The 25,872-nt window shown below is 36.1% G+C and overlaps 1 protein-coding gene across 1 annotated transcript in view; it reads right to left on the reverse strand.

Annotated features, from left to right (window-relative positions):
- LOC134740686 (hydrocephalus-inducing protein homolog) overlaps positions 1–25,872 on the reverse strand; it is a 70,359-nt gene that overhangs the window by 41,436 nt on the left and 3,051 nt on the right. Inside the window, exons 4-32 of the mRNA XM_063673246.1 lie at positions 25,050–25,188; positions 24,634–24,758; positions 23,926–24,108; positions 23,321–23,529; positions 22,408–22,645; positions 21,704–21,908; positions 21,065–21,132; positions 20,756–20,976; positions 19,872–20,105; positions 19,677–19,798; positions 16,953–17,139; positions 14,115–14,264; positions 11,535–11,728; positions 11,188–11,453; positions 10,067–10,506; positions 9,669–9,854; positions 8,273–8,366; positions 7,384–8,201; positions 6,992–7,162; positions 6,725–6,907; positions 4,266–4,475; positions 3,982–4,121; positions 3,762–3,903; positions 3,312–3,529; positions 2,965–3,114; positions 2,812–2,865; positions 2,625–2,728; positions 2,395–2,535; positions 1,655–1,858 (exon numbers count right to left, since the gene is read on the reverse strand). Coding sequence (XP_063529316.1) covers positions 1,655–1,858; positions 2,395–2,535; positions 2,625–2,728; positions 2,812–2,865; positions 2,965–3,114; positions 3,312–3,529; positions 3,762–3,903; positions 3,982–4,121; positions 4,266–4,475; positions 6,725–6,907; positions 6,992–7,162; positions 7,384–8,201; positions 8,273–8,366; positions 9,669–9,854; positions 10,067–10,506; positions 11,188–11,453; positions 11,535–11,728; positions 14,115–14,264; positions 16,953–17,139; positions 19,677–19,798; positions 19,872–20,105; positions 20,756–20,976; positions 21,065–21,132; positions 21,704–21,908; positions 22,408–22,645; positions 23,321–23,529; positions 23,926–24,108; positions 24,634–24,758; positions 25,050–25,188 — 5,796 coding nt within the window. The remainder of the gene's footprint in view (positions 1–1,654; positions 1,859–2,394; positions 2,536–2,624; positions 2,729–2,811; positions 2,866–2,964; positions 3,115–3,311; positions 3,530–3,761; positions 3,904–3,981; positions 4,122–4,265; positions 4,476–6,724; positions 6,908–6,991; positions 7,163–7,383; positions 8,202–8,272; positions 8,367–9,668; positions 9,855–10,066; positions 10,507–11,187; positions 11,454–11,534; positions 11,729–14,114; positions 14,265–16,952; positions 17,140–19,676; positions 19,799–19,871; positions 20,106–20,755; positions 20,977–21,064; positions 21,133–21,703; positions 21,909–22,407; positions 22,646–23,320; positions 23,530–23,925; positions 24,109–24,633; positions 24,759–25,049; positions 25,189–25,872) is intronic.

Consider the following 25,872-nt stretch of genomic DNA (forward strand, 5'->3'; position numbering starts at 1 on the left):
TAATATCTGAGTGAATAAGAAAGTCGGGAATGCGCAATTCCCCATAATTAAAAGGCCGTATATAATAAACTCATAATTAGTTTAGAAAAATACGTATTATGTATCCAATACATTATAAATGAGAATAGTTATTTGTTATACAAGGGTGCAAAGTTGTATTTTACCCGCGAGTGTGGAATTGAAACACGAGCAAGCGAAAGGATTCTATAGTAACCACGAGCGAAGCGAGTGGTTCAACTATAGAATCCTGAGCGTAGCGAGTGTTTTAACACACGAGAAGTAAAATACATTTGCACCCGTGTGTAACACAAAACTTTTCCACTCACTATAGCGAGGAAAGTGCAACATCCACAGGCGTTAGATAATCTTCATCACTGGAATCACTAATTTTTTTACAATAATACGATATTATAACATAAAACTCTGGAAGTTCTGTATTTTTACGTGTCGGAGTCGGTGAGGAAATTTTTGTTGACAATGTTGACATTTCTGACGATGCTTTTTGAAATTGCATCGACTCAACTTGTGCGTTCAGAATTACATTCAACATCATTTATCATTTAAATTTGGAATTTTTATTAAATTCTCAAACCATTTGTTTAATGATAATTAATATCGAACGAACGATTATTACGAGTGTTTTACGTTTTGTTATCTGTCAAAAGCTACTTAAACACGCTCCATCCAAGGTCAAATTACTTTCCCCACTAGTGGATAAAATGCGTTTTTCCCCGCTTGTTTTAAAGGATAAAAGACGGCTTTCCGAGCTAGTGAGGGGAAAAGAAACTTTTAGTGTATTACCTTTTTATGACATCGTTTGCCACTTCCTAAATACACCAATAGATCGTTTATTTAGGAAGTGCTGAACGTCTATGAAAATGCTGACAGTTCAATAAAAATTACCAGAGCCCGGAATTTTCACGGCAAACAAAAGACTGTTACAATCTTGCTAGAGTTAGAAACATTTTTTTCGATAACAACAGTTGTATAATAGAAGAAAACTACGGTCAACCAAATAAAAACAGTATTTCAAAAAAATTAAATTGTGGGGTTTGTATAAAATGATATACAAAGAGATACAATTAGTATACATAATGTACATAAATGGCTCTATAGTGATAAACGAAACTGTCTACTCCAAAGAAGTTTGAATAATGATTATCTACTCATATCACTTTCACAAACCAAATATAATGGCATGTGTTGCTGTGTGTGACGTAGATTTCGAAGATGAAATTGCATCTCAACACACTAATTTAAACTTTAACGATTTTTACTTATTTTACTCGATTAAGTCCCGTCGCTGTGAATAATAATGAGAAATTGCAAGTGTTTTTATTGAAGACCATTTTTTCTTCCATTACCCAACTATCAATATCGAAAAAAAAACTAGCAAGATTGCGACAGGTTTTTGTTTTGCCCCGAAAATTCCGGGCTCTGCAAATTAGACTATACACATCTCCCTAATCCTTATTCGTTACATTTTTATCATAGAATTTACACTGGCAGTCTAAAACCTATTTTTTTTTAATTAAAAAACCCAACAGTCATAAAGATGTACCGCAACAAAAGAAAAATACAACAAAAATACCTGAAAAAAAAAACATTAAAAAGTTAAAAAGCATTAATAAGTTAGCAACACACAATTACACACCTTCAGCATGTTCGTTTTCTACTTCATCATCTCTCGCGATACTTCTTTTGTATATTTCATATGCTTCGTCAATAGCACTCTTAATTATTGTTTTGGCTTCAGTGTCAAGACAGCATAATGCTTCTACCATACTCATATCAATGTTAACTGTCGGTATGCCTAATCTCATACCAATCGTGTATGCCATTTCTTGTGATTGTAATTCTAAAATTTAAAATGCATTAAAAAGAATAGCAAAGAATAAGTAACTATTAAATCTTAAGTCAAACTTTTAAGTAGGCCATCATGGGTTCGAGGTCTTGACACTGACGTGATTTCCATTTATTATGTATGAAAAACCATTTTAATACTAGTTTTTGTTATAGCAAATACATCGTCCGTGATGAAACCTGCATACTACTTTAAAAAAAATTAAAAGCTCGTGAAAATTCTGAGATCGCATTAAGCAAAGCGTAGTGGGCTAGTGGGGGACTATAGCTTAATAAGCCAGTAATAAGCACTTGAATAAGGCACTCATGTACAAAGAGAGTAGACCTATGCTCAGCATTAGAACATGCTGGTGGACGGTAGTGTATTACAGTCAAAAGCAGAAGTTGCTAAGCGGGCAAGGTGTTCAAAATTAATTGAGCACAGTGTAGGTCAATTCATTTTGAACACGTGTCACCCGCCTAGCTACTTCTGCTGCTAACTGTATAAAAAGTTCACTATATATTATTAATTTATTACCATAAGTGCCATACCTTCACCCGGAGAGCCATGAACAAAAACAATGAGTCCTTTGGATTGTACTTCGTTTTCGATACTAGGACTGTGATGATCAAATGCTTCTAAGCATTCTTTAAGTGGATCTCTGCCGTTATCTTTTAATGCTTTTATTTCGTCTTAAACAAACACATTTAGGGTAAAAAATATTTTATTATTGTTTCAATTAGACATGTGACAGTGATGTCATTTTTTTTAATGTAAGTACCTGCTATAATTTCTGCTTCAGATCTAAATTTTCTTTGTACAATTTCTGTGGCCGTTTTGGGCGATAGATTTTGTTTTCCTGTTTTGGGCGTTTTAGGGGGCTTCCTGGGTTAAACGTATACAAATTAATATTAAATATGTAAACTAATTAAAATGACGTAAATTAGTGTTAATTAAATATTACATACTTAGTCGTAGAAGATGCTGTTTTCCCTCTAGCAGCTGCTTCCGCCTCCATTTGCCTAAATACATTAACGGACCATCAATATTTACAATAGGAATGAGAGATTAAATAACACAGTACAAGAGTTATTTATTATAATATGTAAGAAAACTCATACTTTTTAACGCGTTCTTTAAAATTACTATAGAAGTCAACTATTTCATTGTGCATGCCAGCGCCAGGCGTTAGTGCAGGAACAAGCATTTCTTCTGGTTTGTTGTAGTATTTATATAACAATTGATAGATTTCTTCCTCTTCAGTCCAGATTCTGGATAGGAAAAAAAAACCTTGTTCGAAAATAGACCAAATATTACATACGTACATTTGATAAAATTTTCCCGAAAGCTGTCAACCGCAGATTATAATGGTATACAAACACGGATACTTTAACCATAATAAAGCAAACTCATGGATTTTCTTATGTCACGACACTCACGATTGCTTGGCGATTATAATTATACTCACTGATCACTATGTGCGAATATAAGTTCTATAGGAAACGGGCAGGGGTTAGTGAAGGCGAAGTAGTTGTCAGTTGTTTCTGCCCACGGAAGCGTTGGAGGAAAAGCAACGTTGCCTCCGATCACATGGACTTGAGGTATAATGCCAACCCCTCTTACTGGTATTGCCATTTTCCTGGGATTCATGTGGAACCGAAATAATAACATGCCTTCATATACCATCTGTTGAGATAATTTGCAAAAGTTAATACTCCGGGTTCTTAGCATAAAGTACCTGTAAATTCTACGTACAACAATGCCAAGTTTTATGTGGATGGAACCATTATTTTAAAATGACTAAGCTTCAGTTCAGGTTAGGAGCTACAACAGCAGGAGGATTAGGAGCAGCTCGTAAGCTAAACTGAAGCTTCATGTGTATAATATAATAACTATCTAAAGTAAAGTAAAAACTTACTTCAGTGACTGGTTTAAAAGCAATGCTGAGGTATCCACCCTCACCAGGTTCGAATTTTCCAGAATTATCCAAAACCATCATAGGATTATGTCCTTGAACTTTAAGTTTCAACGTTACGTACCAGATACATGTTGGTTTGCCCCTATTAGACAATATAATAAGAGTAAATAGTTGTGTTTAATTACTAAATGAGTTTATACATGTGCTGGTGACAACTTACACATTTTTTAAAGATATTGTGTTTATTATTTTGTCACCACATCTCACCGGCCCGAAGTCTATGGCCTCGACGTTCGATGCAAGGTAAGGGACAGCACAAAGTGCTTTCACTTTAACAGGAATTGTGATTCCATAAGGTACCTATAAAGAAAAAGAAGGTTAGTTAGATATTTAAAAAAGACTATCAGTTTCTAATAAGTAACACAATATTTCAAAGTTTTTAGAAAGACAAACGGACGATTTGTGACATTGTGACTTAAGTGCATTGTTCCTAAGTTAGCTTACCTCTATTTTGAAAGTATTTTCAACATCTTGTTCCAATTCATAGAAATCTTCTAAGTTCGGTGAGAAAGTGATTTCCATTTTACCACTCTCCCCCGGGTTCAACTTGCCGCACAACTTCAACCCCAGCCAACTTGGCAAGTTTACAGGTTTGGCTAAATGCAGTTTCGTGACTATGGGGCCGTAATTGATTACTTCTACTACGCATTGAACCTAGTGTATGTACAATATTATATTAGTAGTAGGTAGGTATAGGTACCTATACTTAGTCAACATCATCAAAAGTATCTGCCCGTGCCGTCCCCTAATATTTACTTTGACATATACCTAAACATTTACAACGAGGCTTTGAAAAGTAACTTCCATCCACACTAAGGGCGACTCACACCATTCACTAACCCGGAGTTAACAGGTTAAAGCTGTAGGTACTATGGTTACCAGTACAATTTGAAACTGGGTTAACGGTTTAACCGCTTAATCCCGGGTTAGTGGGATGGTGCAAGTGGCCCTAAGTAATTGTTTAACACGACATAGAGACATAAGCGCGCGGTTGTATTATGCGATAAACGCAGCGTTGAACGGATGTGTTAACGCAAACATCCTATGAAGTGTAAGTAAATATTTTTTTGTTGCACCAATACATACATAAGATAAACAGTCTAAGATTTTTTCTTTATCCATATATTGTTATATATACAGGTGTATGTTCTTAATGGGTCAGTGAGAGTAGCTACCGGATCCGGTGCTGCTACGCGAAAACGGTCTTAGAAGACCTTTCCTCGATTTTAAATTAATGAAGATTGGCGATTTTCAGATTTTGAAAAAAACATACAGGGCGAGAAAAAGGTTATTTTTGACGAACTTTTTTTTTTGTGTCAATCGATCCCATTCCTATTTGAGATCAAAAGTTTGTATGGGACCAAAAAAGAATTAACGGCTAGAAAAGACACAAATCAAGGAAAACTTTCACTTGTAAGAGTGCGCGAAGCACGCTGAATGTCAAGGTTTCGCCCGATCTTAAAGTGTGGAGGGTTCGCTGGATGTCGGGCTTTGCCCGATCTTTAAGGGCGCCCTGCATGTAAAAGCGCGCATCGTTGAATGTCAGGCTTCGCCCGACCTTTAAGTGTGAGGGGCACCGCAGGCGCCCTGTATGTAAGAACGCGCGAAGGGCGCTGAATAACTGTGCGGGACGCCGCAGGCGCCCTGCATGTAAGAGCGCGCTAAGCGCGATGAATGTCGGGCTCCGCCCGACCTTTAAGTGTGAGTGTATGAGCGCGCGAAGGGCGCTGAATAACTGTGAGGAACGCCGCAGGCGCCCTGCATGTAAGAGCGCTGAATAAGTGTGAGGGACGCCGCAGGAGCCCTGCATGTAAGACGATGAGGGGCGCCCTGTATGTAAGCACTCGCGAAGCGCGATCTGAATTTCGGCACTCTTTGACAAACGACAATGTAAGTACCTTTTGACAAATAAATTCACGAATTATTAACAGTGTGCGGCCCGCTGCAATTTTGCTAACCGCTATGTGGCCCTTGGCTGCTAAAAGGTTGCCGACCCCTGCTATACAGTATCAATAGTTTTCTAGGGAGCAACTTAAGGTAATGTTCTAAAAAGCCACAAATTAAAGAAAACTTTTTCCATACATTTACTATGGAGGAAACGTGAAATATTACATATTTACATTTTTCTATTTCGCCAATCAGTCCTGTTAAGTTTAAGGACCATAACACTGTATGAAGACATTACTGTAGGACTCAACCCGAGGGAGCTGAGAATCTCCACGGATGGATCAAAGACAAGGTCAGGCACTAGCGCCGGGGTGTTCTCAGAGGACCTAATCATCTCAACACTACTAGGTACCCATAACACAGTCTTTTAAGCGGAATCAATGGGCATAATATTGGCAGCACACGCAATCGCTTCAAGGATATTGGACTACCCCATCCGCATATTAAAAGCCCTGCAAAGTTATACTTTGACCTCCGGGCTAATCGACGAATGCCACAAAGCTCTGTCAGAGGTATGCACCACCAACAGCGTAACTCTGCAGTGGATTAAATGACACAGCAACTGCTAGGGAGACGAAATCAGTGTTCTAAAAGTTGATTCACCCATTAGCGAGAGGAGGCTCGAAACTGAAGGTCATTAGTGACCGTAACGAACTAAAAATTAAAGTACAAATTCGTCACTGGTGACGAAAGCGAACTAAAAATATATAATTACACTTTGCTGGTGACGAATGTCCTGGATCGCGTTTATCGCATAAAACAACCGCGCACTATACTGTTTGATCGCGGATACAAAAATAATCGATTAACATTAAAAATATTTTGTTTACGATTTTGTCGCTGCCTGTATTTATTTCCAAAATCATAGGCGTAATCTATTCTCGAAGAATTCTCTCGGTAGGTATAAGGGCACTCACATTAATAATAATCATACCCCAAATTAAAATATTACTAACCGTGCTACCTGTAATTACAACTCCGAAATCGACGACATACGGTGTTGTTAGAAATCCAGGAATAGGACCTATCTTTGTTTTTGTGGAATATGCCACTAAAATATCTGGACGCAATTTAATGTGTTCTATCACTAAAATTCTCTCAATTGCTAAGTCAATATCCATATTCGAAGGATAATCATCCTGAAACAAAGATAATAATAATAGCACATACCTAATATAATTATTTAAAAAAAAACATTGTCGCACTTTTCATAATTGGCTTACCCAATCCGAGCAAATGTGCCAATCGCATTGCAAATCCGGATCGTTAAAACAGCCGTCCGTCATAGGTGTATTTACGTGATCTTTAGTGGCGAGACTGAATATTTCGCTTATGGCACCTAAGTATTCCTCAGTCAAAGTTGGGATGGCCAAATAACCTATTTCAGGTTGTAGCTGAAACAAAATTTGCTTTAGTACAAAGCGATTTATCGAAGCTGATGTGCATGAAATAAACTAAACTAACAACAAAAAATATTGCCGTTAAGAACGCAATCATTAATTTCATATCTTCAAACAATATTCACTTTTATAACCTAGTGTTGGTAGGTATACAAGAGAATCATAATAATCATAATGATAAATACGTACACATGACATACGCATACAACACTTACATTCACAATTTCTGGCCTCGGTAATGAAAGATACACCTGAGGAATTACCCCCCACCCAAACACTTCAATGGGTATGTGTGGTAGATGCCCTATCTCCAACAAAAACACGCTGTAAAAGTAACCTAGCACACCAGGTCGTACCACAACCTGTATCTCTATCTTCTCCTCGGACTGCAAGGTGCTTTCTGAAGGCAACAAATCTAGTATTGTGCCGTTTAACTCAGTCTCGAACTTTGGTTCATTCAAATACGTCTTATATTCAAAAACCAGTCGTGCAGTATTAGTTAAAATCAATAACTCAGTTTCTTTGTCATGGAAAGATCTGATTTTGAAATTCAGCTTATGAGTATTGATATTGTATTTTATCTCTGAACTTTGGCCTGTGACGCTAATAAACTCCGATGGCCCTCCTAACACTTCACATTCCAGTACAGCTTTAACATTGACATTCCAACTTGGATTAAATATGATGTGAACATTTTGACAATCATTGGGTTTCATGAGTCCTTTAAATGGTGTGACTCTTAACAATTGGTTTGTGTCTATTTTATTTCCATGTTCTAATTTACGGAATTTCCAAATCCAAGGAAATTTCATATCGTATTGAAAAGGTATCATTGGAGCGATTTTTCGAATTATTTTGGTTATAGTTATAACCACATCTCCGGATTCAGGAATAACAGCACTTTCCTCACTGGCCGGAACGTTTGATGTTAAAGCAGATGCCTTTTGGTCGATTTTTTCCAATGTATCATTTAGACTATTTGGAGAGTGAAATGGAGCGCGATATCCCGCACCCATAATCTCTTTTAGTTTATCTATAAAGAAAATTTGGATTAATAGGGCCGTGTAAAATACTACAGTACCTATAAAACAAACTAATACGAACCTCCTGGTTTTGTAAACCTCGTATCTGTCTCATAATATGATGAAGTATTGATATCGCCATCTTTACACGGTAACTGTGGTTCAGGCATTTCAGGCTGCTCTTGAAAAAGACAAACATTATTAATGTATTTCTCATCACAGTAAAATGGTGTTCCGGACCTTTGGCAGGCATGCGCGGAGCCGAAGCCAACACGTAGAAGCCTTTTTCACACTTTAATGAAATGTAAGGTATACACCGAGCACATGGTGCCCTTGCCCACGTGTGTCATGGGACGCACGCAGAGGCAGCACCCGCAAGGGTGTAGGGACTAATGAGAGTTGATGGAATCTATAATGAACTAGGCTATTGGGTGAAACCAGTGGACTAAATACTGGACTATGTGATAGAAAAATGGACGTCTGCCTAATAAAATTATATAGAATTTTATTTAAGGCAGACGGTGACTCGCCCCTAAAAGATGGTGGTGGACTCCCCCACATACTTAAAGCGCGTACGCGGAACGCTTAGATTGCCGCCTCACAAAATACTGGGTAGGGGTGGTGATAAGCACGGCTAAATAACCCATCTTGTCTCTTGTTCCTCTATGCTCCCAGTCTAATGTTAATGTTAACGTAGATTAAAATTTTAAGTGTTTTTATATACAATATAGGGTACTAATACCCTATATTAGTACCCTATATTGTATATAAAAACACTTAAAGTAAGTTTTTTTTTAATGTACTAACAAAAATATGGATCAACTGGTCTGAATTAAACTTTTTTTTTTTATATAAAGCGACATATAAGATGGCTCAAGGGCAACACCGGTGCGAGGGCTGAGGGTAGAGAGGTGTAACTGTACTTAAACATATAGCCAACTCGCCACCTATGTTTCCACATCTACCCTCGAAAACGCAGCTCTCGCGACTCCACTCTGGAGTCTGGACGGCCGGCTAAGCTAAGGCAAGACATTAGACAGAGGCAGAGTATCCTGTAATTAAGGTGACAACTCCCCAGGAGCACTCGGGTACGTGGGGTCGCTATTCCCTAACAGCTCGCCACAAGCTGCCCTATGTTAAAGTCATTATTTTTATTACTATATGCTGACATTATTTATTAAGCCGTAAACAGTTTTAAAAATTAACTCTCTTTCTCGAAAGTCGTTGAAAAGGTTGGCCTGAATCCGGGCCATGAAAGGATTCAATTGACACATTTTCGATATATTAGTTTCGACACAAACATTTACGTCACAGTCAAGTCGAGAGAGGGGAGGGTGAGAGTCAATCCAAGTACGAGTAGGTAGCTCAGGTAACTGGGTACTTCGAATTTATAATAGCTAGTCATACTTAGTCGATTATATTTTATTGTGGTTGAAAAAGCTCCCGTGGAGATGAAGAGAATGACTTTTATATCTTACCATGACGTTACTACTAATGACACACTTTTTCCATTGGAATCTAAAGCAAACTAGCAACGGTGTAAGGTTTTGAAGTTGTATTGTTTTGCTCTCGATGCTGCTATTTACAATACACTGAAAGTCTATTCGTGGCGAGGTAACCAATATATTGGGAAAATTTATTCTTCCAATTATTTTAACAGCATCCTAGAAAACAATTGACGAGTTATTTGTTAGCATCAGGAATACGAGTAGAAGTATATTGACATGAGTAGATATTGGATAAATACCTAGAGGATTTTCATTTTTTTTAATAAGTAACGGACGATATAAATGTAAATGATAAAGAACGCACTTATGCATTAATTAATAGTCTCCGAAACGTATAGAATTTAAATAAGTTTAAAACAAGTATTTACCTTATTTTTATGCCCTTTAAATTGAATTCTCATGGAATCACTATAGATTCTAGATTTCAAATTAGTGTGTTTTGTGGTATCAAATAAAATCTGTAACTTCATAACTTCTTGATCTTCTAGACGCTCTTCAACATTTTGGGTTAAATTAAATGCCATTTTAATTTTATTTATATCTTGAAAGAAGTTTAGCGGCCCCTTTCTTAATGGTTCTACTGGTTGTAATGTTAAATAGTCTATGAATATTTTCGATTGTTTGGCTCCAACTTTGAGGATATTGGCTACATCTAAATCACTCTCTCGATAACAGATGCAGGCACACATGTTTGCATCCTCCTGCGCAACCTTATACGTATTCTTCTTTTTGATAATTACAAAGGGAGGTTTAACATTTATATCTATATCCAAAGGTAATTTAGCTACGTTTTTAATTGTTATTATTTCTGCAATGAATAAATATACACATGCCATTAATGTTATTTTTATATAAATTATTATACAATTAACTCGACCAAACACAACTCGACTTAGGGAACAAATCTAATTATTTTATTAAATATTTAAAGTTGTGTTTATAATATAAGTAATCACATTACTATATATAAATTAAAAACTGAAATACTGTCATATACTAAAGAAAAGGTGACCAAGCCCTCCAGTACCCGTAACATGAGTCACTGACAGTATCAAAACTGACATATACGCTAACGTCTACGTAATTTACTTTCTATACATCTCCCTCGCACTAATATGGGAGTATGAGAATCTTATCTAAAAAATCATTTATTGACCGAGAAAAATCTTCCCCATTTGAATGTGCAAGGATTTGATCCAAAATCTTCTGCCCGTATTCCTTTTTCGTTGAGCGAGATGCATAGAAAGTAATTTACGTTCTTAATAGCGTTTATGTCAGGGCCAAACTGGTGGTAGCCACACAGTGGTAAAGGGCGCATTTGAACTGGTGTCTTTGCGTTACACAGCTAACGCAACGCGCCGAACCTCTAGGCCGGGTAGCCTAGAGGTCCAGGTTAGAGAAGCTTACAGCCATTAGTAAAATAATTTGATTTGTTCCCTAAATAAAATAACAGAAAATTGCTACAATTATATTAGCAATGAAAAATTACCAGTTAATTTATAGTACTCGCTGTATGGTCCAAAATCATATTGTAACTCTAAGAGTGATGTCGACACTTCTATTTTTGGATCCACAAATTCGGCAATAATTCCACATTCCAATAAAAGTTCTTTTTTATTTATGCCTTCCACGCTACCTACTAAGTACCACATTTCCTTAACAGTCGTTACTTTATGAGACACGCCTGTTATTGCCAATTCCAACTTTTCTCCAGCTGCGATTTTGAAAACTCGAGGTTCCAGATTAAAGAATCCACTGAAAAAAGGGGTTGCTAACAGAAAAACAAGTAGAATTAGTTTACAAATTACAAGTGATTTATTTATTTTTTAAACTTACGCAGTTCGCGGTTGAGTCTTGGGTGCTTTATAATGTTCGCTCCATTCTAAAGCATGCATTCGCGTTCCTTTATTTTCCATGTCTACCTTAAAATTGAGTGGAAAATTCGTAAAATGTCGCCCAAGAATGACTCGATCTCGTAGCTCACCAACTACAATGCTTGTTCCCACTCCAGTGGCTGACAGGGGGATAAGCTGAAATAAGTGTTAATCTGTATTTATCTATCTGAAACTTCCTACTTCCCTATTTTGCCTTGCATCAAATCGGGTAGTTGTTTTTTAGATTTTTTTGCCTTTTTTTAATTTCTGCCAATTTTTACCATACCAACAAGGACCTATTTTACGGCAAATGTTACTATGAACACTTTAAAGAAGACTAAATTCTTAACAAAGTAGGTTAAAGTGAGAAGGCGATAGACCGAATAGTTTGTAAGATACAGTTCAAAAATTTGCAAATTTTCCAAAATAAAATATTTTCAGACGTTTTTAGGTTTCCGTACTCAAAGGGTAAAAACGGGACCCTATTACTAAGACTCCGCTGTCCATCTGTCCGTCTGTCCGTCCGTCTGTCTGTCTGTCTGTCACCAGGCTGTATCTCATGAACCGTGATAGCTAGACAGTTGAAATTTTCACAGATGCTGTTGCCGCTATAACAACGCTAAAAACAGAATATATAAATATTTAAATACAACAAACGTGATTTTTTTTGCTGTTTTTTTCCGTAATGGTACGGAACCCTTCGTGCGCGAGTCCAACTCGCACTTGACCGGTTTTTTTTAAGTTTCGTCAAAGTGGTTTAAGTACTGAAGTCAGAATATCTCTGTGTGAATCTTTGATATTGTCAAAACTCAATTATGCCGATACTGTTATAGTTACTGTTACTGGCTGTCTGGTGTCAAAAATCAAAAAGCTAATACAGCGTTTGCAGAAGTGCACGATTTTGTTTTTACATTCCACCTCAAAGCCATGTTACTCCATACCTAAATAACAGCGGGATAATGAATATGGAGTCGCGACGTGCAATGCTTTCGCCTGTATGCTTTTTGGTATTGTAAGGACAATGACGCCACAATACCTATAAAAATAAAAAAAATAAACCGGCCAAGTGCGAGTCGGACTCGCGTTCCAAGGGTTCCGTACATTACACAATTTAAACAATGTATTTTTATGTAACATGTAAGTGAAATGTCTCTAAAAAACCCGTAGGGGTCGGATCAACAGCTAAGTAATAAGTCCGACTCACGCTTGACTACACATTTCTAATAGGTTTTCCTGTGATCTATAGGTAAAGAACTATTTTGTGTATTATTATTTTTTTATTTTAGACCCAGTAGTTTCGGAGATAAAGGGGGAATGGTCATTTTTTGTATATTTTCTTGAATAACTTCTACTGTTTATCCTAAAATTATAAAAAATATATATTTTAGTTCCTCACAATGAGCTCTTTCATTTGATATGTAACGATATAGTTTGAAAAACCTTATTTTTTAATTTTCTCATTTACCCCCAAAAGTGGTCCCCATGTTTAAATTTTATTTATTAACGTTACATGTCCATCTTTGGGTCACAAACTTACATATGTATACCAAATTTCAACTTAATTGGTTCAGTAGTTTCGGAGAAAATAGGCTGTGACAGACGGACAGACAGACAGACAGACGCACGAGTGATCCTATAAGGGTTCGGTTTTTTTTCCTTTTGAGGTACGGAACCCTAATTAAGTTTTTCACAAAGGCATAGGGAAGCTACTCGTTTGCTTTTTCCACGGCACAGCACCGCCGCATTTCGATTTCGTGGCAGCTTTAAATACTCTGCCACGAAATGTTGGAACAATATACCGCCTCCTCTTAGGAACTTATTGTCAGTGAATTCGTTTAAAATTAATTACAAAAAATACATTTTAAGTGTACAGAAAAACCGTAGTTAGAAGTCTGTGCTAATTCTTTTTGTGTGCCTATGTGTTTCTTTCTTCTTTGCGGAACTAATTTTACAAGTAAAGCAAGTATGACTGTTACTGTAGTACGGGTAAATAGTTTGCACAGTTTTATTGAGGATCGATAGTTTTAATAATTAACTGAAATTATATTTAATTTGTATAGCTGTAGTATTATATTTAATTTATATAGCTTGTAGTTGCGCTCTCTCGGAAGAGTTTCCACGGAAGACCAGCGTCGGGGACCTCTAAGGTTCCTTGACATGAAGCTGAGTGGAAACCATTTCAATAACGCTTTATAACCAATCTATGTCAGTGTTATTAATTAAGTTTAAATTAAGCGTTTTTGAACAAAGCATCTTGTATTATATTCTATTCTTTTATTTAACTTGCAATCTTTGTATGTACATACGTATGTAACAATTAATCTATGTAAGTTATCGGATATCCTGAAGAATTTGCAAACTTTTTTCGCCCACTTGTTGCTGTTCGATTGCGCTGTAATTTGGCATACTTGTGAAAAATCGATGACAATGAAAAAATAAGATGAGAACGAGCTAATCTGATGAAGACAAAAGATAGATAAATATGAATATTTGATAACTTATTTTAGTGTGACCGATCTCATGGAAGTTTGAAAAAACTTACAATGTCCTTAACTCTTTCCAACTGAACCACAGCCTTGTTGACGTACGTGTCAGCATCGACCAGATAAAGCGTAAGACATAAATCCGTCTCGCTCTCGGGGTCGATCTGTCCCTCGCTGGGCTGGATCTGCCATCTGCCGTCACGGTTTAACTGCAATTCATAATATGGCGGGGAGTGATGCCACGTTTAATAAATTAAATAAATTGCTCTAAAGATAGCGTTGGAATATTACGAGCGAATATAGTGAATTATACTTACATGATTTATATGTATAATTTGAGATCAGACGGAAATACTTGGTATTTAGATTACGAGTAATTATTGTATAATAACAATATTGTAATAATTAAATCAGAATAGGTTTTCAGAACCCCTGAAGCACTTTTTCATGACAGCGTTACCTTATTTATCTGCCAGCATATTGACGGAAGCTTTGATTACTTTTGACTTCTGATTAAAAAACCGCACTCAAATCGATAATTGTTACATCAGTAGCGGAGCTATGATGCCACACACAGTCACAGACAAAGATGTTCAGCTTTTTTTTTTTCGTCAGAGGTTAAAAGAAGATTTTATCATCTAGACAACCATTAGGTAGGTACCAGAACCCGGAATTTTCGCGACAAACTAAAAGACTGTCGCAATCTTGCTAAAGTCAGATTTTTTTTTTATCGATATCGATAGTTGTGTTATAGAAGAAAACGACGGTCAACCAAATAAAAATAATATTTCAAAAAAATTAAATTGTGAGGTTTATATAGAATTATATACAAACAGATACATTTAGTATACATCATTTAATAGTATATACATAAATGGCTTTATAAACGAAACTGTTTACTCCCAGAGAAGTTTGAGAAATTTATCAAATCATTATCAGGCATCGGAGTTTTTGTCGCATGGTAAGACTAATAGCAAGCTATGGAGTCGACATTTGCCATAAATGTAAACTCTTATTCATACTCATACTCATTTATTTAATTTATCTTAAAATGCCTTTAGAGCGGTCGGTCGTGCATATTATCTTAGTCCAATTATATAAAAAAAAAATCTATTACATTATGAATTTATAACTTCAACTATTTTAACATACAATTATACAAACTACATCGCTGCGAAAGACCTAATGTCATGTAGGTACTGACCGCTGATAATATTTATTAGTGTTTGTATGTGTGTGATGTGTGATGTGTGTCTGTGTGTGACTAGTGATTGCAAACGTAGTAGTTAATATCTGTAAGTGGTAAATACGTTGTGAAATATTCCATAATTAATTATTATGCCTAACCCAGAAATAGCTGCAATTTTGGCATGGATAGAGCCATACCAAGATTTACAATATGACTATGAAAAATCTGCTATAGTGTGCTTCAGTTGTGAAACTTGTGAAGTACAACTCGCCCAATTGAAACATACATTTATCTTAAAACATATCAACAGTATTCTTCATCAAACGAAACCTACATGAAATTAGGTCTTTCGCAGCGATGTAGTTTGTATAGTTGTATGTTAAAATAGTTGAAGTTATGAATTCATAATGTAATAGAAATAGTACATTTCGATGCTAGTGCGGAAAGTATGACATTACTTCACGAGTACCGAGATATCTTCAAGACTCGGGACGAGTGAAGAATGACATATCCGCACGTGTATCGAACGACGTTTTTTAATACAGTTGCGAAAAAATAAGAAAAGCAACAGGTAAGGAATGGAATTAGAAACTTTTATATTATTAATTCTTTGACACTGACATTGACATTATGAAGAGGTGTTTTTCTAGCTTTTATTCGACTAGAATAGATTTTGTTATTATTATTGAACCCAGTACCCACTTCAATGAATATTTTTTTTCTAATGCATGTTCTATAAGACAGAAACAATTGTAAATATTAAAACATTGTACTATTATTACCTAAATATCGTTATTTATGATTATTTGTGTATCGTATATTTATAATAACAATATCGAATGTTGCCTTTGGAAACGTAAAACATTCTTGCAGTAATAAAATACGCCTCTTCTTTGACAGGCGTTCCGTTCCATTCAGACAACTTATTAAGAACGGTTTTTCGACATTAAAAAATAAACGTGTTATAATACTTATAATGATGAAGAGGTAAGTAATAAAATATGAAATATGCATATTTTTCGTATTCTTACATTAACAGTAGGTTTTTATGTTGATTACGACGTTTAAAGGAAACTAATATTAACACTCATCAATAAGTAGTCATGAATTGGAACAAGTAAAAATTTAAAAAAATTGGAAAAGTAAAAAGCACTAGTTCGCGAAAACCAACTTTCCGCACGCTAAACAGCCACGAAAAGGTGCACTTTTTGAGCAACTGTATTAAAAAATATTTTTTAAATAATTTGACTAAGCTAATATACATGATCGACCGCTCTAAAGGCATTTTTAAATAAATTAAATAAATGAGTATGAGTATGAATAAGAGTTTACATTTATGGCAAATGTCGACTCCATAGCTTGCTATTAGTCTTACCATGCGACAAAAACTCCGATGCCTGGTCATTATGTGATGCTGTGTGTACTGACGTAGATTTCGAAGAAGAAATTGCATCTGGTTCTGTATAATTTTATAAAAACCTTACGTAAATGTAAGTTACGTAATTTTAATTATTGGTGGGCCATTTTTTTCCATTACCCAACTATCGATATCGATAAAAAATGTTTCTAACTCTAGCAAGATTGCGAAAGTCTCTTGTTTTGCCGCGAAAATTCCGGGCTCTGGTAGGTACATACTTGCAGTGGTGGTTTATTTTAGTTATTAGTGAATTATTTAGTCCTCTATTCAATTATTATCATGGCTACATACCACCGAGGCTCTGAAATGCACGACGACCGGCGAATCATTATTCAGAGTTAAAGTCTTCCGCGTTCTGGTGAGTAACTTCACCTGGCCCCAGTGCAGAGCCAAAGGAGTGCAGGTGACGATCGGCCGAACTCCGCACTCTAACACGTGACATATGTCCACGGGCTTTGACAAACCGAACAGATTTATCCTGAAAATGTGATTTTGGATTACCATAAATTGCGTTTACCGGATAGCGACCCGCCCCGGCTTCGCACGAGTGCAATGCTGATGTATTATACATATAAACCTTCCTCTTGAATCACTCTATCTATTACTAACCGCTCTAACCGCATCTAAATCCGTTGCGTAGTTTTAAAGATCTAAGCATACATAGGGACAGACATCCATCCAGACAGCAGGAAGCGGCTTTATACTATGTAGTGATATAAGAAATTGATTAAGTAACTGTTAAATTGAAGTCGTATAATTATTGGTTTGTGTCGTCATTGACTGATTGAACCATTAAATACTAGTAGAGGGAAAAGTCTACAGGATTCCTTCTTAAATTAATGAAACGAATAAGGTGCGGGCTCTTAGAGAATGTCCGAATGTTCTACAAAGTGCTACGCCGTAGCATCAGGAATGTAACGAATATTTTTCGTAGCGGTTGAGCTTGCTGCATGTGTGAAATGCTCATACGCACTGAAAGTAGTATTTCTTACCTAATGACATATTTCAAATATTAGTCAGTCATTACAATTATCTGCTAACGACCCTCAATACGAGTATTTTGTCTACGGGCGATTCTGCTACTTGCTATTACTTAGCGCACACAACACAACATTGCATAAGTCGTATTCAGAATATAATATTAATGAGTTCTTTAGAATTTAAAAGTTATGAGGAGACAGATGTAAATGATATCTTATCATGTACACATACCGGTCAAAATCATAACCCTCCTTTTGCTTTGTTGTAGTCGGTTTAAATACAAATATGAATGATACCAATTTTACTGCATCCCTCTCAAACGAATTATTTAGTGTTACTAGCAACGATCTATGTATGTAAACACTTTATTGTACGTAAGACAGGTTAAGAATGTTAAGATACAATAATAAAACAAAAAGTATACAATGTACAAAGGCGAACTTATCCCTGTAAGGGATCTCTTCCAGTCAACCTTTTGAAAATACTAAGTCATCAAATTTAAATTAAACTATTTAAACACAAATACACCAAACAATAAGTACGGAGCTTAAACACTATCATGAGTGTCTGTGTTGTCTTGGTGCCGTGCCGGGCCTCTGGATTTTCAGTTACAACCATCCACATGTATCGTTGGCCTCACGACATCCACAACACGAACAAGTTCATGCTATTAGCACTATGCACCCACTATTAGAAATTCTGACTTTTATATTTCATTTCAACGTAGTCCATTTTTATTTTGATATATTTTATCACTTTTTCCTTAATATCCAGTCCACTATAACTTGGATCTTTTTAAATCAAGAGTGAATAGACATCTTTTAGGTAAGCATGATCCATCCTAGACTGCATCGGCACTTACCATCAGGTGAGATTGCGGTCAAGTGCTTGCCTTTTTGTAATAAAAAAAAAAAAAAAAAAATATTGCAGTTGCTTGTATGTCTACACTGACACTTCTATTTCACAACTATGTGCAAGCATTAAATGTCTCTATAGTTTAAACTGTGTCACTAGTTATTTATTAATAATTAATTAGGTTAGTACTAACTTTCGACTATTTCATTATTTTCCACTGTTTTTTGTTGACGTGATCAGGTCCTGGCAGAAAATCAGTGCTTTTCCTAATGGGTGAAGCGTAATACTGAGCCAGAACCTTTTTGTTTTGGTGCGACGCACACAGGATTTTTATTTGTATAAAACAGTATTTTTATGTATTTTTTCCTTTATCTCTACATATTATGTAAAAATCGGTGTGACTTATTTGTTATTGTAATTTTTATTTATTTTCTGGATTGTTCTGTGTACTTATGTCATTTATGTATTTGAATATTTTGTGTGTATTGTGGCAAACAAATAAACAGTTATCTTATCTTATCTTATCTTGTTTATTTTAATATCCATTATAGTTTTTTTTTACTTATTTTGTCCGTCCATAATTATTTAATTATTTCTGTCACTGTCCCACTTGTACCTCTATTATTCCACATTATAATATTTATTTCAGTCTATTATGGCATAGAGTAACTTATACTAGAGCGGTACTGTCATAGTAAATTTTGTAACCCCAGTAAATTCACTGCCATCTGTCGACACACTTTTAAACTAAAAATAAATATTTATAATAATACGATAAAATGTATTTAAATATGGATAAATGATTTTTTTATTTGCATTAATTATTTTTATATGATTTTGACCCATGTTCTTTCACTGGTATGCGTTAAAATTATAAATAACAAACGAAACAGTCAACGCCCTCTATACGAGTGTAGGCCAAAACTAGTGGCGCAATCTGATCAAGAATCAAATTTTTTCCGTTTTTTCCTTAGACTGTATCCATCTATTACGGAGTTATATCTATCTTTGATTATGGTTAAGTGTTCATTTTAATGTTCCTTATAACACTAGTTTTTATAATTGCACCAATTCACCGTAACTATTCACTACAAAGTGGAGTATTATGCAATTTATTTTTCGTCACGGGTAATGACTGCTAAATACCGGATGATTAACGGCTAATCAAAGAAATCAAACCTGATCATATAATCTTGAACACCAAGAGCGCATGTTCTTATAGTAACTGGAAAGGTAATAATACTATGAGGCTCTATAAATCCTTCCTTATTACCGACTATCACTTGTAACGTCGTCTCTTCCTGAAAATAGATGTATTTATAATTATCAATGATAAAATGTGTTAGTTTTACTTCACCAGATATTGACACTTACTTCCTGCTCTAAAAGAGTGTAGTATCCTTTTATCTCGTTCGCTTGAACTTGTATTTCATATTGATAAGGAAAATCCAAGAAACACACTCGCAGGTTGATGTCTGGCGCGGGAGTGACCTCGGGTACTCTGGCATCGAAAGTCACAGGTAAAATAATTGGAGGACTTTCCGATTTCTCTAGCTCCAATTCGAGAGATGTCTGATTTGCTCGTATCAAATTTGCAGTTAATGTAACCTGAGCGTAAAAATTAAATACAAAGATGTATAGTTAGTTTATTTTAAATTAAAGCATATTACAATCCGCTTATATGTAAATGTCAAAAGGAATAATTAACACCGGTCCTAATCTTACACCTCTGACACGAGAAGATACAGACGCAAGAAACTTGGCGGGATTTTTTTATGATTCACGTAAACCTAATAAGGTATAGTATATTCTGATTTTTTATTCCGTAGAATAAAATTACATTTTTTTTTTCTCTTATCTGGCTTTTACTCCCCGCAATTTTGCACAGGGTAAATTTTCCAATGTCCAATGTGTTTCATGTGGTACTAAGAAATGTCATGTCTTACACATGAAACGTCATTTTAGTCTACGGAATAAAAAAACAGACCTTAGAGACTTGAAATTATTTAGACCAGGCTATTATGTTGCTAACTTAGGCTAAAGGCTACGTTTCTAACGTTTCCGATTGCTGTAGGTACCATACAACTCTGTCAAAATGCGTTCGTTGTATGAGCTTATAAGCGTACTGGGAACGCAGCTTAGTGTAATTTGACGGTCGGTGTAACATAGGTAGCTTATAAATATATTTATTGAAAATATATTTTCTGTCATAATTAAATATTAGTTTGCTTATTAAAAACATAACCAGTTATACGAACTCTCAGAGATAATCTGGATTCAGGCCCCAAATAAATTTTTGCTGGTTGTATGTCAAATTCTCTCGGCCATTGAGGTATTTCCGGCTTAGGCATTTCCGCCAAAGCGTAGTCAACCAACATGATACTGCTCACTTCCGGACCATCAGATGAAATTTTTACTGATGCGCTCACATCCACAATTGATTCATTTATAACATCAAATTCTAAGGTTGTCGGTACTCCTGAAACAAGATAGAACAGCCAAGAAATAAAGTATAAAGTGATTATACAACTAAATTAATAAATATAAAGGTACACAAACGGTCTTACCAAGGCTTACAGTCCCAAAGTCCAAACTTGGTATACTAAACCTTACCGAAGGATAAATCACTTCTCCTCTGAAATTTAAAGCCTATCTTTAGTAAATACTTCAAATTCGTAATCAATCAATCAAGCAAACATTTAATTTATTTACCAAGTTAGCATATAAAAATTTACACTTCAAACATCATTTCAACACCACCTCATTATAACGTATGAAGAAGTTGACTTCCTCAAAGTACGGCCCCTGGTTGGAGTTGCTAAAGGAGATCATGAAGGTATCCCGCTCGCCGGGGCCCAGGCAGCACAGTGCGGGCGAGCACGTCACGTGGCTGCCGAACAGGGTCGGCGTGTCCTGGTATACTATCACTCCGTTTAGTGTCCTGGGTCAAGCGTTACTAATAACACTTACTTCAAAAATAATTTCAACACCACCTCAGTGTCACGTTTGAGGAAGTTGACTTCCTCAAAGTACGGTCCCTGGTTGGAGTTACTGAAGGACACGACGAAGATGTCCCTCTCGCCGGGGCGCAGGCAGCGCAGTGCGGGCGAGCACGACCCGTGGATGCCGAACAGGGTCGGCGTGTCCTGGGGTACACTATCACACCGTTTATGTGACCTGGGTCAAGCGTTACTAATAACACTTACTTCAAATATAATTTCAACACCACCTCAGTGTCACGTATGAGGAAATTGACTTCCTCGAAGTAAGGTCCCTGGTTGGAGTTGCTGAAGGACACGACGAAGATGTCCCTCTCGCCGGGGCGCAGGCAGCGCAGTGCGGGCGAGCACGTCACGTGGCTGCCGAACAGGGTCGGCGTGTCCTGGTACACTATCACACCGTTTATGTGACCTGGGGCAAGCGTTACTAATAAACATCTGCGTAATTACAGCAGCGCGATAAAAATAAAACATAATTAGTTAACAATCAAAGCAACAGTGAATAAGTATAATACTACTGCACCCAGGATATCTCAAAAACTATACAAGATATCGAAAAACTTGACTGAATAAAACTTGTAAAAAATTAAATCTCTTTTCATTTTGTATAAGTGGCCAAGTCGCTCAGACGCATAGTTTCCGAGATATAATCAAAAAACCGATGACCGAACCGGATGGCCGGGGACTTTTGATATGATCATCTAACTAGTCCAAACAAAGCTACGAAGTTAAAAATTGTGTTCCTTGCATTTCCCTCTATACCTTTTTTTGGGCATTTATTTCCTGGCCAACCTACCAAATACCTATAATAATAGGTATTTGTTATTTACATACGCAGGAACATCTTTAAAAAAAAAATCTTCATTCATAAGCATTTCTAAAACGACCTGACGAATTAAAAAAAAACTTGCCTTTATTTATCGCAAGTATTTCGAAATTGTACTTCTTATTTATATAAACACGATCCATATCCAAGGTTTCTAAATTGAGAACAATTTCCGGAGGCAGAGACGTCCCGACCATAGAAAGCGGCATGCGGTCTGGTGTGCCGTCTATGTCTAAATACGCCACAGCTTGAAACTCTCCTATTGCTTGAGGGTTGAAAGTTATCGTCAGTTCTGTCGATTTATTTGGCCATAGTTTTCCTTTCTGAAATCATTATTCAGTAATTATTAAAGTTATAAATACGTTTCTTAAGGGCAAATATCGAAATCGTGATCCTTCGGAACTTGTCTGATCGTTCTAACCAACTGAGCTACCCAAGCTTACCAAACTCGTGCGAGTTTTTCCAAAAAATATAAATAAAGTGGCAAGCTGAGTCAACTTTTAACGATAAGTATTTGAAACGTTTGAAAACACGTCGAGCATCCGAATAGTGTAATTAAAGAAGAGACGCGTTCCATATAGATTTTCGTACAGTGACCTTTCGTACTGTTGACATTTCTATTAATTGCACTCGCATAATTATATAGCTGTCCCGCCCATGATGCCGGTTGTCAATGTCACTGCGAGTTTGACAGCAATATAATAATGCGAGTGCAATAGAGATAGCAACAGACGGGTCAATGTACGAGAATTTATATGGAACGCGTCTCTTCTTTAATACGCGAGTTGCGATTTGGTGAGGATTCCAAAGGTTGGAAGGCTTCACTCACTCCACTCCACTTATTTAATGAGAGTTATTTTAAAGAGTTTATTGTAGGGTGAGTAATGCTATCTATCCTTAATAGGCACGTTCTGCAGAATAGACTGTAACTAGAGTAGTCGAAAAATATTAGCCTTGACTTTTTTATCTTTATATTTATCAATGAACTGCATACTTACAGTGGGTGTAATAGAAAAATTGGTATCCTGGAAATGTAACGATTCATCGGCTACGAGACAATGTATCTGGTCAAAGAATATCCGAGTATACACACGGTCGTGTTCGTCACTGTTTAGAACATCGTAGTATACGAGTTTTTGACACTTCGCTGATTCGGTTCTTTTAAATTCGTAAAGTATATGTGCTAGTTTCAATTTCTCGTCGAAATCTGTTAAAAAAATAAAAATTATATAAGTATGAAAATCGATACGAGCATACGAGTGACTGACTGCTATTTTTTATGACTAAATCGTAAGTCCACCTGACCCAATGTTACAATATGCTGGTGTTATTCATAAAAGTGCTACAAGGCTCAATTAGCTATTAATCGTTTGTCTTAATCTGTCATTTTGACTTATGTATTGGTAAGAAAGGGATAAAATGTACTTACATTAATTAACTGAGGCTTATAAAGTTTTATGAATACCTAACGGCGGTCGTCTTAATATTATGATAGTATTCCAAATACGTACCTATTTAAGAAACAGAAACGATTGAACCTACACAACTAATAGAGGGGGATTGAGTTTTGAAAAATTACTTGATTAAAAACAAGTAGGTATACCGTGTATGACATCTTCATTTTTCATGGACATGTAGGTGAGAAGGTGTTCAGATTTGTTGGTAATCTTAATGATTTGCTGCCGCACCATCGTCTTGTAGGTTTCCAGAAACCTAACCACCTGCTTCTCCAGCTGAACGCTCACCAGAAATGTTGATCCGATAAGTCTAATTTTAAATATTTCGCCTGGAAAAAATCAATGAAATTAATTTTGAAGCAGTTAAACGAACATAAGATATTCAGACATTACTTTTGTTGGTAAAATTTGCGCTTATTCTTCTGACACTTCTAGAAAAATATAATTGTAATTGAGCGCTGGTGGTCTAGTGGTAAGAGCGTGCAACTTTCAATCCGAAGGTCGCGGGTTCAAACTCCGGCTCGTACCTATGAGTTTCCCGGAACTTATGTACGAAATACCATTTGATATTTACCATTCGCTTTTAGGTTAAGGAAAACATCGTGAGGAAACTGGACTCATCCCGACAAGGCCTATAGTTAACCATCTGGGTTGGAAGGTCAGATGGCAATCGCTTTCGTAAAAACTAGTGCCTACACCAATTCTTGGGATTAGTTGTCAAGCAGACCCCAGGCTTCCATTAGCCGTGGCATAAAATGCCGGGGTAACGCGAGGAAGATGATGATGAAAATATCCCAATAATTAACGGAATAATAATTAATTTTGAAAAAGAGTAATTAAAAATAGATCCGTACCGGTTTCAAACAATGCGAATAACGTGCCTTCTATGTATCCTTGGCGCATTGTTTTAACAATTGCTTTTATTTCAACCTTTTCGTTTGGGTTTAAATAGATTGATTTCGGTTGAAGTGAAAATGGACTGAAACATAATTTCGTAAAAAATATAAGTACGATTTAATTGAATTAATTTACGATTAGATAGATACCAAATTCTCTACTATTATTTATTTATTTATTTATTATTACAAAAAAAAATTATATGCAATACTCATGTTACCTAATTATTATGCCACGTATCCGATAATACATTTTCGTCATTTTCATCGTTGATTTCATGTTCTGAACCGTCCACGTACCCGATAATAATAAACTAAAAACTGACGTCTGTAGGTAGAATGTAGGTAGGTAAGTTCAAGTTAAGAGAACTTACCATTTCGTGTCCAACTTGAAGCCAGCTGACGTTAAACCAACATTTTGCACCAACACATTGACATGATTTTCGACTTTTAACGGTGCTGCTGGTATGGTAATCTCATCAGGGAAGTCAAGCCAAGGCCTAGGACCCATAGCTGGGTCAACAATACTTATTATGTTTGGATCTATAGTCTTATGTGTTATCAATCATCATATCATAAATAAATAAATATTATATGACAATTTTATGACACAGTACGCTCAATAATGCTTGTGTTGTAGGTACTAGACGGCGATATATATATAATATACAGGGTGGAAAGACACGACGATAGTTCTCGAAAAGGGGGGTTAGTTTAAGTGATGGAGAATCGATTCGTAATGTTTAGATTTTTGTTACGAACAATTAGTAAAAATATTAAAATTAATTAATATTCTTCTTAGTGATAACCCTACTATTACTACGTACTATCAACCTACATGTAAGTGTAATGTGACACTTATGTTTACAAAAATATTTGACATAAAATTGACATACGGCTAGTTGGGTGTGGTGGAGGATATCTTTGTCTGTAGCGTCGTAACGTCTCGGCGGCATTATAATTACACTCCCCGTATAACATAAGCAAATTTAGGTAATCGCGGGCTCCCAAGGGCATTTTGAAAATAGGTTTTTTCGCGTAATTTGCAATTTATTTGCGTCACGGTTTTATCACGGGTAAAGGTGACAGTCCATTTCCAACCGCAGCTGCATTACTGCCCCGACACTACTGCAGCGGCCTGAACGCGTCGGTGTTATTGTCAATTTCCATAGTAAAATGAATGACTATATCGACTGC

This window comes from Cydia strobilella, chromosome 4 (assembly GCF_947568885.1).
Source record: "Cydia strobilella chromosome 4, ilCydStro3.1, whole genome shotgun sequence".
NCBI classification, from domain to species: Eukaryota; Metazoa; Arthropoda; class Insecta; order Lepidoptera; family Tortricidae; genus Cydia; species Cydia strobilella.